The 17,052-nt window shown below is 55.2% G+C and overlaps 5 protein-coding genes across 5 annotated transcripts; 2 read left to right on the top strand and 3 right to left on the bottom strand.

The window, feature by feature from the left end:
- Positions 1 to 1,157: 1,157 nt before the first annotated feature.
- On the bottom strand, positions 1,158 to 4,420 carry CCMA1212_007880 (putative tubulin-tyrosine ligase PBY1; the record flags this gene model as incomplete). Its single annotated transcript, XM_073705040.1, has 4 exons — positions 1,158 to 2,487; positions 2,654 to 2,719; positions 2,785 to 3,760; positions 4,414 to 4,420. The coding sequence occupies 4 exons, from the start codon at positions 4,418 to 4,420 to the stop codon at positions 1,158 to 1,160; spliced, it is 2,379 nt and encodes a 792-aa protein (XP_073556506.1).
- Positions 4,421 to 4,641: 221 nt separating this feature from the next.
- Positions 4,642 to 5,978, bottom strand: CCMA1212_007879 (uncharacterized protein; the record flags this gene model as incomplete). The annotated part of the gene is made up of 2 exons (XM_073705039.1): positions 4,642 to 5,146; positions 5,206 to 5,978. 2 exons carry the CDS (start codon positions 5,976 to 5,978, stop codon positions 4,642 to 4,644), a joined length of 1,278 nt encoding a protein of 425 aa, XP_073556685.1.
- A 1,085-nt stretch (positions 5,979 to 7,063) lies between these two features.
- CCMA1212_007878 (uncharacterized protein) lies at positions 7,064 to 7,861 on the top strand (the record flags this gene model as incomplete). Its single annotated transcript, XM_073705038.1, has 2 exons — positions 7,064 to 7,351; positions 7,397 to 7,861. 2 exons carry the CDS (start codon positions 7,064 to 7,066, stop codon positions 7,859 to 7,861), a joined length of 753 nt encoding a protein of 250 aa, XP_073556684.1.
- A 96-nt stretch (positions 7,862 to 7,957) lies between these two features.
- CCMA1212_007877 (uncharacterized protein) lies at positions 7,958 to 9,256 on the bottom strand (the record flags this gene model as incomplete). The annotated part of the gene is made up of 1 exon (XM_073705037.1): positions 7,958 to 9,256. The coding sequence occupies one exon, from the start codon at positions 9,254 to 9,256 to the stop codon at positions 7,958 to 7,960; it is 1,299 nt and encodes a 432-aa protein (XP_073556373.1).
- Positions 9,257 to 10,229: 973 nt separating this feature from the next.
- Positions 10,230 to 12,668, top strand: CCMA1212_007876 (DNA replication licensing factor mcm10; the record flags this gene model as incomplete). Its single annotated transcript, XM_073705036.1, has 1 exon — positions 10,230 to 12,668. One exon carries the CDS (start codon positions 10,230 to 10,232, stop codon positions 12,666 to 12,668), a length of 2,439 nt encoding a protein of 812 aa, XP_073556687.1.
- Between the last annotated feature and the right edge of the window lie 4,384 nt (positions 12,669 to 17,052).

Raw genomic sequence — 17,052 nt, 5'->3', positions numbered from 1 at the left:
AATGAAGCCTCAGGCTCAGCCTAAGGCAGCAAAGGTCCCGCTGTATCGTGTTAGTCTTAGTTTCTCCAAGATCTCGCTGCCACATGTCGAATTGTACAAGTGTACGCAGGAGCGGGAAGCGGGCAAAAATGGCTTGAACCCATTGAACCAAGCTTCGTGTCAGATGCTGAAACCCACATGATTGAGGCTGTGCTGATTTGTATACATACATACATACCTTAGATACATACCTGCCCTAAGTAGTTATGACTTGAATGACACGTAGGTGCTCCCATAAGGCAGGATTGCTGCCAAAGTGCCGGGGCAGATATGTGAGGGCGTGGGAGTATCTCGTGGTTTTCGCGAGGACGGCGTTGGCTAGTGTTTGCTACGTGGACTTTGTCGTAGGGACGGGATTGTGCAGTTTGGGAAAGACTATAAGATCATAAGCTATATGGCTAATTCACTGCTTTTGATGCAAAGGAAGCGAGCTTCACATGGGAATAGCAATCGCCGTGCTTCGTGCCGTTGAATGCCCGTTGAGGAAGCTCAGCCCCAGGGAGTTGAGCTACGATGGACTGTATCTACTTGGTCAAAGCAGATATAGAGAGGGCGCTCGTATAGACTGGATGAACTTTTGATTAAGACAGATACAGGGACATGTCTTTTTGTTTGAAAGGGGGCATGCTGTGCTGTTCGAAACTCTGGACGAAATTAACGAGCAGTAACTTTCTTCGTTTGCTGGATTGAGGTACATGTATGGGCAGTAATGCTAGTTTGCCTGTGGAAGTCAGTGCTTGTTATTCCTCAGTCTTTGTCCCAAAGACAATGAGCTTTATGGGTTGAAAAGCAAAATGAAAAAAAACCCCCCCCCCCCCCCATTTCATAGGGTTTGATCAAATTTACGGCAACAGGCAACAGTAGAGCTGTAGTTCCATCATGACAAGCGTTTCAGACATGACTTTTCTATAGGGTAATCGGACAACTCATCTCAGACGAAGCATCACACCAACCTATGTACATGTAAAAAATACCCATCATGTCTTCGTCCAAAACCCTTCTATAAACCCCTTTTACATCTATACCAGACCAGAAGTGCCTTACTATCCCCTTACTATCCCATATATGTATGTACCTCCCACCCCATACCCAGCATCCCATCAAACAAACCACCAAAATCACCTCCTCCCCAAATCAACCCTCCTCACAGAAACCATATCCCCATCTCTCTGCACCCCATCAACCCCAAAGAACCCCCCAACAGCAACACCCACAACCCCCCTCCAAAACCCCTCCACGATGCCCCTCAAATCACCCCCCGTCTGCTTAAAATCCGGAAAAGCATTCACCTCCAACAACCACGCCTCCCCGTTCCCATCAACCAGGAAATCCAGCCCAAACACCTCAAACGCATTCGGCAGCGTCTGGAAATGGATCGGCATCGCCCTCGCCGCCGCCTCAAACACCTCGCCCGTCGTCCCGCAGATCTGGTCAAACACGCCCTCCAGCGTGCTCCGCTCCAGGGGCAGCTCCCAGAACCGCTGGACCGTGTTCTCGTTGGGCGAGTCCTGCAGGCAGGTGTTTGTCAAAAAGGCCTCGATGTCGTCGGGCGCTGTCCAGGGCGGGGCGTAGGGCTTTCCCGCGAACAGGGCGAGCATGTGCTTGTACACGTAGACGTCGAGGCTGCCCGTGCAAAGCACATAGGTCCGGATGTGAAACTTGTGGCCCCCGGGGGAGAGCAGCAGCGGAGGGTGGATGTACGGCTGAGCCACAAAGTGACGAAGATGGGACGCCGTGATGTAGTCTCCTTGGGCATCCCCGTCCGCTGCTCCGCCCCCTGGGGCTTCGCCGTCTTCCTCCTCGTCGTCACTATCCGGGCGCTCCGCCTCCCACCCGTCAAAGATGTCCTGTAGCTCCTCCATGGTGCTGAACAGTCGGATGCCCTGCCCTCGATCACTCATGCCCGGCTTGAGAATCCACCACTCGCGTTCGCTCGGCTCCGTGTCCTCGTTGCGATCCATGCTCTCCCGTAGATCAAACGCTTCGACGAGGGCATCGTCGAGGAACTCGGCATAGTCTACTTCGAATGCCTCGCTGCGCTTCAGATGCTTCTTGAGGATGGAGTCGGGGTTCTTGGCTGCCCAGTGGTCGAGCGTTGCCGAGAGGTAGTGCTTCCTGATGAGGGCTTTCCGAATCATGTAGCTGTTGATGAGACACGTCTTTGTGTGGGATGAGGCGAACTCGAAGTCGATGGATTCGTAGGGGACGATTTGCAGCACGCGGGTGTCTGGCGAGCGGAGCGTGCTTGCCAGGCTGAAGTTCTCTGGCGAGATGTCGGTGATGAGGTCGAATGTGTCCTTGGGCAGCACGGCGTTGAGTGCGGACACAATAAGGGGCTGGACATAGGGGTCGTCGTATGATACGACGGCCTGAATCCTGCTCTTTGACTCCTCCCTGGGTTTCTCCCGTACCGCCAACTCTGCTGTAGACTTTTCCGTAGAATCAGGACTGAAAGAAAACTGTGTGTGAGAATATCTTCTATTTGGCTCTTCGATTTATGCACAAGTATACCAGCAATCCGCATCATCATGCATCGCAACGCAATTCCATCATAACTCACAAACAAGCAAAATATCCAAAACGCCAACGCCATAAACACATTGAGGGTACTCACAGCTTAATCTCCTTCGTCGCCCTGTCTCCCGCACAGGTAGCAAAGTTGGCCTTGAGAGGCGTGACACTGAAATGATAACATGTTAGCCGTCCATTGCCGTCGACAGACATCCAAACAGTGCAGCAACTCACCTTGTCTGCCCTTCCTTGACAGCCCATCCATCTGACCCAGGCCCTGCCTCTTCCACAGACTTGTAAACCTCTGCGAATTTCGGCGCCCACTTGAAATGCTTATGCGTGTGTCCCTTGGGGACGTTCGTCACATCCGTCACCTCACCACCCCCATCGACCTCGCCGCCGGGCCCCTCCCGTATCCTCTCCTCCTCGAGATCTTCATCATCCGTACCATCGACAGCATCAAAGCAACCGCCCTTGGTCCAGTAATTCTGAAGTATATCCGTCCACACCGTCTGATGCGTCTCCACCCCCTCGACAAGCGGAACGTTGACACTATAAAGGTCCGCGCTGCCATCCGTCGGCCACTGCTTATACAGATACTCAATCACCCTCACGCTATGCCGACACGCCGCATCGATAATCACCGGGTCGTGGTTCCGCGAGAAGAAGGCAAAGCTCAGCGCGACGGCCTTGTACCGGGACCCGGCCGCCTCCAGCGCCGCGCCCAGCGTGCCCGAGCTCAGGGCGAATATCGCCGTGCTGTTGCGCCCAAAGTTGGGCCCGCTGACGACCAGGTCGACGGGGCCCCGGTCCTGGAAGAAGTGGTTCAGCCCAATCTGCACGCACGACGCCGGTGTCCCGTCAATGAGGATCCATTCCTCCACGGCCCCCGAGGGCGACGGCCGGGCGTGCGTCGTGCCCTCGGACTCGTCGCCGTGGCTCTGGGCCGAGGGCCGGTAGTAGACGGGCTTGAGCGTCTGGCCGATCAGGTGCGCCTTGCCTATCCACGAGCGCTGCGTGTGAGGGATGCAGACGGAGACTGTGTGGCCTGCGTTCTGTAGGTGTCGGACGAAGGAGTGCACGTAGGGCGAGGAGTGAGGCGACGGCGGCCCGTCGTCGTTGGACACGAGGATATGCATCGTGGAGGCGTGGGGAGTCGAAGTCTTTTGCGAGGACTGGGAGCCGTTTTGGAACTCGTCGAATGGAGAGTCTGATAAGAGGAGCAGTAGCTATGAGTCCCTCAATTGACATAAAACGGGCAGAGGCCAATTCGTTAAATGTCTGAAGCCAGTTTGCGGTTGCCCAAGACGAGCACGCAATAGCTTCAATATGAACCCAACCTCGATAAAAAGTTGATGGCGACCGGAATGACGAGTGAGGGGCAGATGGACGTGGGGCAGCGCTAATAAAGGGACAATACAGGGGAGGGCACAGCAGTAACAGCGGATCACAGCGGGACATTACAGTGATTGTTGGTCGGGGTAGAAGCGGCACAAGCAATTGATGGGGATGAGGAGACGAACATCACAGTTGATCTGATAGAAGAAGATCGGGGACATCAAATAGAGCACATCAAAGAGTTCAGTACCAACAAACATACCGACAAAGGCACACACACATACACACACACACACACACGTTCACGTCTTCATTGACATCAAATCAACTCAACTCCCGTAATCACCGAAAAAAAGTACGTACATTCAATACACAGCATGAAGCCAAACACAGCCGCGCAGCATGACACATCAACTATAGGAGAGCCAGACCATCGTGACATAACCTTTATTCTCCTTTCCAGTAGCGCATCTGCTATTCGGATGACACATATCCACAATGCCTGTAAACGCCAAACTGACTGACCATCCATGTCCATCGCGATTGTCATGGATAGGACGATTCAACATGCCAAGTGCAAGAACAATTCACAACCAGAGGACCGAGCGGAGCCGACTGGCCTGCTCATTCTTTCTGCGGTCCCCAGAAGGGAAAACAAGAAATCGAAAGAAAAGAGGAAAAAGAAACAGCTATTATGGTATAGGCGGAATGAAGACAACGGACTGAAGCAGAAAAAACACCGTCCTGCAGCGTCTAGGAGCGAGTTCTCTTTGCGGGGGCCGAAGCCAGCGGCTCTGCAGCAGCGCGTTTCGTGCCTGATCGGTTCGTGTGCTCCTTGGTTCGGATCCAGGAGTCAAAGGGACTCTTCTTGCCGGTGCGCTTGATCGGGGCGGTTTCTGCCGCCAGCTTGTTGGTGGACCGAGTGGTTCGTCTGGTTTCCGGCGGAGATACGGGTGCAAACTTGGGGGCGTCTGGCGTCTTGGCCCTCTCTTGCTTGGCTTCCACAGGTGTCTCAACAACGGCCGAGGGCTTCTCTGGTTCCGGCTCGGCGGCATCCTCGACATCGGTTGCGGCTTCCTCTTCCTCAAGCATGGCCTTGGTCTTGGGAGCAGGGGTCTTGGCGGGGAAGAGAAGTCGGGGCTTGATGGAAGATCGCGTGAGGGGTTTGGAGAAGTGAGCCTCAACATCCGAAGGCAGTTCTTCGTCCTCTTCACCATCATCAAATTCCGAGAACTTGCGGAAAAACTTCTTGCCACGGCTAGAAACGCTAGGTCAGAACGTCTGTTGATCATGAACAAGGGCTGCGAGTGTACTCACAATACGTAAATCATGCCGTCTTCACGGCGAGACACTTCATCAACCGACTGAGAGCCTTCGCCGGGAACGTGAATCTTGCGCCTAGAGCGGCGCTTGGAGGGTTCTGCACTGGTGGCATTGCCGATGAAGGGGTTTGACTTGCTGTCGTCCTTCTTGGGAATGCGGTCCTGAGAGTCGGTGAAAATTTCAATGTCCTCCGCAGCAACTTCAGCCCGGAAGCTCTCCAGCGTAACGGCAGAGTACTTCTTGGAGCGCTTCTTACGCGGGCTTGACAGCTCAGCTTCCTCGGCAACAGGGAAAAGGTTGCAGGCAAAAGTCTGAATCTGGGCGACGTCCTTTGAACTCGGGGGCTTCTGGGGCGTCTTGGAAGGCGTGGGAAGCGGGAGGGAAGACGAGGCGACTGCCCGACCGCCAACAGTCTTTTCCTTGGAACTCGACGCGACAGCGGCCTCTGCTGCCAGAGTTGCGGTTACGCGTCGGACAGAGTCGGCGGCGGGCTGGCGCTTCTTGCGCGGAGAAGACGCCGGTGAAGCCATGGCTGCTGAGCTCTGGGCGCTGGATTTTGCTGCGGTGCGAGGCGAGGCGAGCGCTGGGCGGGTAGCTGGCGGCGGCGAAGGCGTCCTAGCGGGTGCGCGCTGTGCAGATAGTCTCGCGGACTTGCGTGGTGAATACGGTTCCCAGCTGTCGTGATAGCCCAGGCGAGGCGCGGGCGGCGTTCGGATGGAAGAAGAGGGAGGAGAAGGCGTCGAGGGTGCAGCGTCGACGGCGGCCATTGTGAAGGAGGAAACGAAAAAAATTCAATCCGATCCGGAAAAACAAAGGATACAGATACTGGAGCGTGAATTGGCTGACTCGACGCGACGACAGCTCGGTACCATAGAGCTCAGCGGCAATTCCTCGATGGCAGTGTCGGCGATGCGGTCCTCCGGGGATGTTCGTGTTGTTGTCGTGGCAGCAGAAGCGTGGACTCGGACACGGCCAGAAAACACTAACAGCCACAAACAGAATAAAGGCGCAGCGGATCGGAGGGCGAAAAGCGGTGCACGGCGACGGCGAGGGAATTAAATAAAACCATAGGGCGACACGGCCTTGCAGATTTCTGTGAGCGACAGCGGCGGCAGTGCGGGCGAGCAAGAGCGAGCAATAGTCGACAAGACGAGTAAACGATAATGCGGCGGGATCGGGTGACGATGTTTGGTGATGGATGGCAGAGGAGGAGAGCAGGATTGCGGGAGCTAGACGGGGGAGCGCTGGGAATCCGAGAGGCTGGGGGGGACAACGGCCCAAGAGCTGGAATGCTGCCGGCCCTAGTGGACAAAGGGACTGCCGACCACTGAGGGTGGGCCAGGGCAGCCTCCCTTTGGCTGTTGGAGGCCCTAATAAGGTACCTCACCTCCCCCAGAGACGCGTTGAGGGCTCCGCTCCAGGGTGGCTCGCCCACAGCGCGTCTGTTTCGCGTCACCGGGCGGCCAATCAGTGGCCGGCCATGCGCTGGAGCCGTATTGCGATGGCCGCCCTTTAGCAGCTGCGATTGGCGCTCCAGGGGCTGCGGGCCACTGACGGGGCCTGGCCATCACCACGGCAGCAAGTGCGGAATGTGCTGTAACACAGCGCTGTGCTGTGCTGTGCCGCGCTGTGCACAACGCGCGATCCTCTGCTGCACGCCCGTATCAGCTTATCAGCCGATGGATTGACGACTGCCCGGCAGAATTTCCCCCACTCCAGACAACCCACGACAGACGACATAACGTCACTTTGAAGCGCGCAACAACCTGATCTTCTGATTTCATTATTGATATTTCTGATTTGTTCTAGCTGCGGCCATCTCTTATAGATCATCCAAGAAAATCCCGCAACCATGTCTGATCCAATGGACATTGACGATGATACAGACCTCTGGACCTCACCCGTGAAAAACGTACCGCCAGAGCCTCGTCCGAAAACACCAAAGACTCCCAGAACACCTCGAACCCCAAAGACGCCCACAGCAAACGACCACCGGTCAGAGCCACTCGATCGAGAAGCGATGCTAAGAAGAGAGCTAGAGGGCGTGCGAAGCATCAACCAGGTCATTGAGGGTGTCATTGGCACTCTGCAGCGGGCAGGCGGCAACATGAATGAAAGTCTTGAGCTTGATGATCCCTTGGTATTCCGCCCGCGTCGTTGTAGCATATTAACATGTGCTGCTTAGTCCGTCAACAAAACCGTCACAAACGCTTCCGCCCTGCTCAACACATGGACACGCATCCTCTCCCAGACAGAACACAATCAGCGCCTGATCCTCGATCCAACATGGAAAGGCGCAACAAACGACTTGGCCGAGATTGAGGCGGAAAAGCTGCGGAAACAAGAGGCCGAGGCGCGCAGAGCGGCAGAGGAAGAGGAGCGGAAGGAAGAGCTTCGCCGGCGCCGCGAGGAGGAGGAACAGCGAAGGAAGCTGTCCGCATCGAGTTCCGCTCGGGGAGCACGTAGGGGTGCTGTCGGCCTCCGTGGAGCTCGTGGACGGAGCAGGGTGGCTTCATTGTCATCGAGGATCGCCACCAGCTCAAGATATAACACTGCTTCGGCTTCTTCGAGTAGCCGCGGCACCTCCAGTGCCTCTGGCAGAGGGAGGGGGCTTGGAACGACTAAGAGTCGATATGGCGGAGCGAAGTAGCCGCGTCGGCCGGAGTCCGCCTTGTCTGCTTTCCGCTTCCTCGCATGCGTTGTCGATATTACTACGTAGATACCCAAAATTGCTCATTCGCAGACGCTATTTCTTCTGGAAGAAGTGACTCAGCTTCTTCATCCCGCTGGTGTTGACCTTTTTGAGCTCCCGGACGCCACGGCTCTCGCTGGCTTTTTTCTTCTTTTCTTCTTCCATCTTCCTCTTCTTCTCCATCCGAGCCTCGTCCTCTTCTTCGTCCATGTTTCGTTTGCGCGAATAGTCCTGCGCCCTCACAGCCAGCATCTCGGACCGCAGCTTCTCGAGGCTCGCGATATAGTCATTCAGGAGCGAGAAATCCACCGGCCCGCCTGTGCCTGTAAAGCTCTGCTTGAGAGTATCCGCTAACTCGGGAGGCACGTAGCTTGCGCATATGAATTCAAAGGCCGTTTTTAGCTTTTGTAACTGGACAATTTCCGGCGAGGCTTGTAGAGCGCTGACGATACTCTCGTCTGCTTGCACCTCAGCAACGGATGTCGCGGCCGTGCTCGTCTGAGATACTGAGGAAGCATCCGTCTCTGCGCTTGATACCGTGGATTGAGATGTTGCCGAATCGGTCTGTGGGGTGGACGTTCCTGAATCGGGATTGCTGGTGACCTGGCTCTCAGTTCGCACCACCCGATGCATAAGCGGCGCTTCGAGGACTTTGTTGACAAACTTGTCTTCCATGCTCGGTGGGAGACCACCTTCGCTCATCCTCTTGGCTTTCTGATATATGGCCTCCAAGAGCTTATCCTCGTTCAGCCGAAACATTTGCTCATCGCCCGCGTCGACGGCATCGCAAACTGCGCTCATGCGGCTCTCTATTAGCCGCCGCGTCGCGTCCCATCGCAGAATGTCGGATAGATGGGAGCTCTCCTGCGGCAGCTTGTCCAGGTGGTCGTCGCTGGACAGGAACAGTCGCTTCGGCTTTTTTGATCCTTTTGATGCCTTTACATCAGCCAACGCGGGCAGGACCAAGAAGAGGGGATCTAGAGCAGTGGCCACGAAGAGCTCTGATCCCATCGTCACCTGCGAGCCTGGCCCTGCAGCGCCACTAGCCTTGGATTCATTGGAGGTAGGAGTTGCTTCGATGAGCCAGCTTCGAGGTTCAGACTTCGGGGCGGCTATTCGTTTGAATTCGTAGATGCCGGTATCGGGACATGCGAGGTATCGCGCGGGCTGTGAGGTTCGAGGGTTGGGGAGGGTGACGATGCGAGCTTCGGGGGTTGCCTTTGACGGGAGGATGAAGACCTTGGGAGGCTCGCCGGTGTGAGGGACAAGAGTGATGGCTGACTTTGATTTGATCGAGTCGGTATCAGCTGCCGGAGCCGCTGTTGAGGGCTTGGCTGACCGCGTCCTCGCCATGGCGGTAATCTGATATCGAGCTGGTTATTGGATTGGTATATGGCCCAATTGGTTCGCTCTGCGAGGCGCAAATTGAGTCGAGCTGTTGCGCAATTCCAACGCGGTGTTGACAAAGCAATTGAAACTATACAGGAGAGTTTTGTCTAGACTGAGATTGTCGCCATCACAAGCCGTCAGCTCCTTGTCACATCTCGCACGAGACCAGACCAGAACGAACCCCTGCCAAACTCAAAAGCGACGCGATTCGACGCGTTTTTTTGCGCCCGTCCCGCGTTTTAGGCCTGGTCCCAGCTGCTCCACCCAGATGTACCGATCTGGCTGAGGGCTGGTGCTACTGTATCTACATACCTAGAACCCCCGCAGCGCCTCCAAGCTCCATAATACAGGCAGGGCCCCTCTGAAGCTACAGCAGCCCAGAGCCTTATCGGCTGGCGGAACCTGGAAGCGGTGCCCGAACAGCGCATCATTTTTTCGAGGCTCCATCAAAACTCGATTGGACGCATCGATCCATCGCCATTTGCACCTAAACTCCATCAGCCGAGCAATTCGACCACAGAGAGTGCGACAAGTCGAGACCAGGCGCTGCAGCCACAGACACCTGCAGCAGCTATCCAGACGGTCATTCAGAGCGCGCAGTCAGCATCTTTGCCCTCTCATCATCTTTTGCTTCCTGGTCGTGCGAACACTGGCGAGCCAATCCCATCATCTCGCTCTCCCCCGCCGTCTCTGCTGTTTGTCGCATCCCCAAACAGTCGCAGAAGTCCTCGCGCCTTCGTCAGCGGCCGCACCAGCCCGCCGCCTCCGTATGGCCCCGGGCGCTGACGAACCATACAAAGCCAGGGCCAGCTGCCGGTGCCCTGCCTTGTCGTGCCGAGCCTAGAGATTCTCCCCCCCCCGGGCATCGTTGGGCACAGGCGCAGCACAGCACGCGCAGCTCCAGCGCTGCCAGACGACACCCGAATCCACCATCACCATGGCCCACGGTGAGTGGCCCTCGCCTCGCCGGCTGCCAATCGCCGCTGACCGCCTGCCAGTACCGCAAGAGGCAGAGGCCGCTTGGCCTCCTCGATCGCCCCACGAAGCTCTCATGAGCACCCCCAAAGGCCGCCAGCGCTACCGAGAAATGATGGATCAGACCTCACCCTCGCCTTCTCCATCGATGAGCACCGGCAGGGCGTTGGCCTCCGTCATGGCCCGGTCTGGCGCGCTCCAGGAACAGATGGATGACGACGACGACGATGACGAGGAGACGCTCCAGCTCAAGCTACAAGAGATTCAGGCCCGCCTCAAGCTGAAGAAGCTGCAAAAGGCCAAGGAGAATGCCGCCCAGGGCAGGCCTGACAGGAGGCATTCCCGCTCGAACTCGGCTGCGTCGGTCCTCCAGGCACAGCGCGGCGCCCGTGGAACAACGCCAACGTCGGAAAACACCAGGCCGTCGTCACAGAACAATGTGCAGGTTCCTGCCTCTCCCATCAGGAAAGTGCAAGCTCCGTCCGATCCAAAATCGCCAAGTAGGGTGCTGCTGGGGATCGACAAGGGCTTGCGGGCGAAAGACATTTCGCTGAAGCGCGCTCCGAGCTTTCGCAGGGCAGCCAGCACCGATGGCGCGGCCCAGAGAGTCCATCTCCAGAGGTCGAAAGCGACGAGCCCTTCGAGAGCCGGGTCGCCCGAAGGAGCCCGGCCGCTCAGCTTCAATGAGCGTCTGGCGTCTGCAAGGATAGAGGAGGTGTCACGTGCCGAAAGGCAAGAGAGGATATCGCAACTGAGGTCCAGCGCGTTCGGCATCGGCAAAGAGGAGATGGAAGAGTATAGGAAGAACGCTGTCGAGATCCCCGACGAGCCTCTGCCTGCCCCATCATTCAGCAGAGACGAGGTCTTGGGCAAGAGGCCGGCCGCCCCAGCGTTACAACGGACCAGGACGGCGTCTGATCTGCGCAGTGCTGCGGAGCGGGATAGCAACCCTCCTCCGTTTGCGCCATCGACTCGTGACCGGACGAACAGCCTGACCACCAGCGAAGCGTCGACGGAGGAGCAGGGCGCATTTGAGCCCTACTCTAGCCTACACCTGTCCAAGCGGATTCTCCCCCATCGAGTGGTTGCCAGGCACATATCTGGCAAAAAGGTCTTCAACGTCAAGGATCTCCTGCGAGAGGTCAAGGCTCCAGACTTTGCCCTGCCCGACGTCGAAGAGGACATTGTCGTCTTTGCCATTGTGGCCAAGAAATCAGAGCCCCGGGCCCATAAGCCTGTCCCGGGGAAGAATGGACAAAAGGAGGAGGACCGTGGCAAGTACATGGTACTGTCTCTGGTTGATCTGGAATGGGAAGTAGACCTGTTCCTGTTCAACACGGGGTTCACCCGATACTGGAAGCTCACCGAAGGCACCGTCATCGCCATCCTCAACCCCTCCGTGATGCCGCCGCCCCCCGGACGACAAGATACCGGGCGCTTCAGCCTGGTCATCAATTCCGACGAGGATACGATTCTGGAAATCGGGGCAGCCCGCGACCTGGGCTTCTGTCAGTCTGTCAAGAAGGATGGGGAGGCCTGCAAGGCTTGGGTGAACAAGAAACGGACGCAGTACTGCGAATTCCACTCCAACGAAGCCATTCGGAAACAGCGGGCGACACGCATGGAAGTCAACTCAGCCGGCTTTGGCGCCCGCAGCCGTTTCCAGGGCAAAAACTCGGCAGAGATGTTTATGCCAAAGAAGCCCAACAACTACGACTGGGAGACAAAGACGCACTGGTATGTATCACGCGGACATACGGCTGCGGAACTGCTCGACGGCAGAGACAGGGAGCCCTCGGATCGAAAGGACAAGGCCGAGTTTCTACGGCGAAGCATGGAGGCCAAGGAGAAGGAGCGCGAGATGATGAAGAAGCTCGGCCAGGTCGGTAATGCCGCCGGGAGAGAGTACATGCAGCGTTCAGGATCACGAGCCGACGCAGGCGGCCTGGCACCCAGCAGCATGAGCTCGAGCCAGCAGATGTTCGGCACAGCCGCCGACCCCTTTGCGGAGCCCGAAAGGCCGGACGCCGGCGCCCTGGGCCTACTCGACAAGTCCCGAGACATCCACCTCAGTCCCGTTAAGAGGAAACGGACAGGCAGCTCTCAGACGGGCTCCATCACGCGGAGCAACAGCAGCAACAGCAGCAGCACGACCTACAGCAGGCCGACCGGCCTCGGGTGGGGCGGTGCGCTCAAGGACAAGCTGTCGAGCATGAAGGAAGGGGAGAAGCTCAAGCCGGAACAGCCACCGCTTAGGAAGAAGACGCGGTTCGTGACCGAGAAGGGCATCAGGGAGGCTGGGCGAGAGAGCTTTGGCAACTTGGCCGAGAAGAATCTGGCCGATCGGCAGGTTATCCTTCAGGACGATGACGATGATGACGAGCTGGTCATTGTGAGGTAGAATAAGGCGCATTGGATCCCTCTACGGGCATTGGTTCTCCTTGGGAAGAAATGGGCGACTCAAACGACGTTACGACTATACAATAAAAGGCATGGATAAGGTTCTGTTTTGTTTTGTTTGGCATCACTAGCATTGTGTAGGTTTTCAGCACATGTTTTTACAAGCATCTACAAGCACAGCAACCGCCATAGGTATTGCTGCTGACTTGTTGCTTTTCTTATCTCTTTTGTATTCTGGAAGGGCAGATGGAAATCGGGAAACAGGTTCGGCCGAGGGGAGAGAGAGCCTCGCACGGTTTCTGTACTACAAGACGCAAGGGAGAGGAAAGGGAGGGGGGGGAGTATGGGCACAGGACGTTTTCTTTTTTCTTTTTTGTCTGCTTGTCATTAGGCTTTTAGGATGTGCGGGATTCATGTTTTCCAGCCCAGAATACGACATGTTGTGTCTACCGAACATGTGCTGATTTTGACGCCGTGTAGCTGTCCACTGGGCCTGCGGAAGTGGCCACGAAGAGGGAGGGTATCACAACCAAGTAAGAGGGGTATGTAGGTATATTTGGACACTTTTTTCAATTCCTGTCGTGTGATACACGCAAAGTTTTGGATTCCAATGCTTCTAAAATGGGATATACCTTGGCAATATTCTTCTGTTCAGCTTTCAATTGAACCCACCCTGTGTTGCCCGCAGAAACAGGAAGCACATGCAATTTTTCTCACCGATACCGTCGTAACAAAAATCACAAGTTCATCACGTTGCGGGAAAATCGAATGGAGCAGCAGAGTTTGCTGCTTCGTCTCCCAAACTGCATGTGCAAAGAAAAAAAAAACCTTGCTGCCACGTTTAACTGCCTTAGCGGCTCATGGCTGAACAAAACACAAACGCACATGCACATGCACTTTTTATCAACAAATGGTGGAAGGGTAATCTAATTTCACTACGTGGTGTTTTGGGGGGGGGCTTCGCTAGATTTCCCATTGTTCTGTGTCATGTTGCACTTTTTGTTTCGATGCTTTGTTGGGAAATACGAGGTATGATGTTGGTGGTGGGGAGGGAGGGTTTGGGTCTTTGCTGTATGATGATGTTGAAGTATGGTGATGACGATTGGAGGGTGGAGGGTTAGCGCTTGGTGTTTGCTGTGTGCTACCGAGGTGATCTTGTTCTGATGAGGGTGTAGGTTAAGAGGCTTTTGACGTCAATTGAAGGACCAACGGAGCTGGCGAGCAAAGCCGGCTCCGGTGAGAAATGACGGAGGCTGGCTTTGGAAGGGAGCTTGATGTGGGGAGTTGCTCACACGACATTGTTCACTACCTACCTTTGTATCTAGTCGCCCTACATCAAGATAGGTAGGGAGTGAGGGAGACGAGTTTACGTTATGAGGGGCGGCCTAGTTGACGGTAAAGGCTGGAGGCAAAGCCCGGGGCACGCGAGCGAACGAACTACGCAAGTACAAGACGCCACGATACGGAGGGGATGGAGGTAATACGAAGTAAGCTTAAAGGGATTGAGTATGGCTTGAGAATAAAGGAAAACTTGTGTGTGCGAGGGAAGCGGTCGGTTTTAATGTCCGGCGGTGCGTTTTGCCACTTGTGAGGGGGGCAGCGAGGAGATGGAAGACGAAAGGTCATGAGGTTGAATTGGGCTAGAGTTGACGATGCTTGATCGGCTGGTGTAGTTATTCGGGATTTTGTTTTCAGCTGGTCAGATAGGTGCATGCGGCTGGGTTTAGCCTTCACGAGGATCGTTGCATTTCAATCTAGAAGCATGTTGAATGATTGGCCAAGGCGAGGACCATTGGATATTTTGGGGGGTTTCAATGCGACGGAAAAGTGCCAACCTCAGTCTGAACCTGCAAATACGAAGAACAGAGAGGACAAAATGGCGACGAGCTGGCCAAAAGAAGAGATCGTGCAATCTGTTATGATGTATTTTAAGTTTCATTCTCTTCTACAGTACATTGCTCGCTAAATGCGCTGGGATGCAACACACATGCTTTTCGCGGAGCCGAAGTAGGGGATGAATTCGCAATTTCGTCAACTCGTTTGCTGGTTCTCGGGGGGGGGGGAGGGTTGAGTGGGGAGGCATAAAGGCTTCTTGAAGAAGAACTTTTGATGCTTTGCTCTTCATACAATTGTGACCATCACATGGCGTGGGATAGGAATTTGGGGGCCGCTGCTATGGAATTACGTAGGTAGTGAGATGGAAGCGTTCGAGCGGTCATGCAGGATGATGCAACAAGTGGTGAATATGCTTTCAATGTGCAGGATAGGATGTCATTGCACCATCGACCACGAAAAGGTAGGTATGCATGCATGTTGTGGGTGATGGCATTGACGGTAATTTCCAGGGCACACATGATCGTTGCACTGGGCTAGAGAAGCGATGATGACGATGAGCAGTAAGCGAAAGCACCGAGGACAGGTTCCAGTGGGCTTCTAGATGATTGCGATTGACGGCGGGACAAGGGGGGGAGCCCCCATATATGGGGGATTCGGCACGAGTTGTCAGGGGACGAGACTCGGTATCTCCTACGAGGATCCGGAAATAGAGGCAGCCAGTTCATTGAGAATCGGCAATACATGGATGCTAGATTGAACTTCGAGGAGGTTGAAGAAGAAGACGACCATGCTCGGCTGTTTTGTGCCGTGATGTGCGGTGATGCGCTTGTCATGGCAGAGATTGAAACGAAACAATTGCTCGATCCGTCGGTGTGAGTCTCAGGTGAAGAAAGACAGGGGGGGGGAGCCGGGCACGTTGCTGCAAGGTTGGAGTGTGACCGTCCTCACCTGACTGTAAAAATAGATGCAATTGGATCAATTGGATTCAAGGTTCCAGAAAAAGAAAGTCAAAAAGCGAACGGTAGGCAAGTCGATCGAGAATTGGAGGCACAGAGAGAATTGATTGCGTTCAGCCACCTGCTCTGTTGTGGTTGTTGTTTCTGGCTGATGTGGGTTGGGGCGCGTGTGCGATGTGTTGCATGTATGCAAATGCATGTCTCACACCAAGCGCGGTAGGGTGAATTGCAGGTGGTCAAAGTATACAGACTATCTATCTGCTAATAATATGACGGAATCTCAGTTTCCACGGACTGCTTGGCGTAACGTGATTCAGTTGTGGTGAGCTAGTGGTTGAAGCTGTCCATGATGCCAGAAGCGGTGATATGGCGAGATATCGGCAATCCTGTGGTGTTGAGCGTTTACACACTACTTGGAGACGCCAAGGTGACGGTCAAACCCAACCGAGTCGCATCGGAGAAGCCATTGGAGAGTCTATTAGATTAAAACCCCGAAATCGACCTCTTGAATCGCCAAAACTATTGCTTGATAGTCCGCTCTGGGTCTGGCAGGTAGTCCCAGGCCGGACCCTCCGAGGGTGCCGGTTCCGAGACCAGAACAGGCACAACCCGCCTAAGCGTAGAAGTACAGTACATGTAATTAACAATTCCGTAGAATCTGCTTCTGCTCTGCTTCTAAAATTATCACGCGCACGGCCAATATGCAAGCCGATACAAGTAAGTATTCGTACAAAGGTGCAGTTGTCATCGAATCAAGTCCACGATCCAGTCAATCAATGCTACCACAAGCCTCAATTTGGCCAGTCGCACCGTTTTCCGCCGCCTTCTATTGGCCGCGACGGTCGACCTGGCGCCCGGAGCTGAGCTTCAGGCGTCTCCATCCCGAGTTTTTAAACGCCCTACCTTTTGAATACCTTTACTTTACCTTGTGCAGCATGATTTGACGATCAATCACTCACACACGCGCGCGCACTCACATTGCTATTCGAATGCGTGGGACGCCATGGATGGGTCAGTCATGCTAGAAAAGCATGGCGACACAAGACGAAACACGATGTGCATCTCGGTCCACTCTTGCGCATTGGATCGACGAGACGGTGAGGCGACGCCGATGGAGATGATGATGCCGTGTGCTATTACTCCGTGCTGAAGCATCGCTTGCATTGCCGTTCGTTGCGAGGCCGTGGTCGACAAGGCCGGGGCTGGCCTGCATGCTGTCCGACCGGGGGACGACTGCACGAGGTGCTGCAACCAGGGCACAGAGATGGATCTGGTGATGATCCAGAATTGCAATTGATTGCTACAGGAAGACGCCAGAGACACAGCAACATGTACTCGACAAAAGACCCTCGTAGGTACTGGCGATTGTTCAAGCTTCAGCCCGTCGTCCTCGTACGATGCACCAAGCATAACACCAAGCTTTTGCCTCGGAAATAAACCAGAACAAAGCCTCAACACTCCAAATTCCATCCCTGGCCTGTCATCAACCGCGCTCGGCTTCTCGGCGCTATGCCCAAGGGAGCACGAAAAGAGAACAGAAGGCCCCTCCCCCCCCCTTCGAGACGGCTCCCGCATTGTGTTGTCTTATTTCCG

The sequence above is a fragment of the Trichoderma ghanense genome (assembly GCF_004382785.1).
Source record: "Trichoderma ghanense strain CCMA-1212 chromosome Unknown scaffold_10, whole genome shotgun sequence".
NCBI classification, from domain to species: domain Eukaryota; kingdom Fungi; phylum Ascomycota; class Sordariomycetes; order Hypocreales; family Hypocreaceae; genus Trichoderma; species Trichoderma ghanense.
This window is presented reverse-complemented; position numbering and strand designations above follow the sequence as displayed.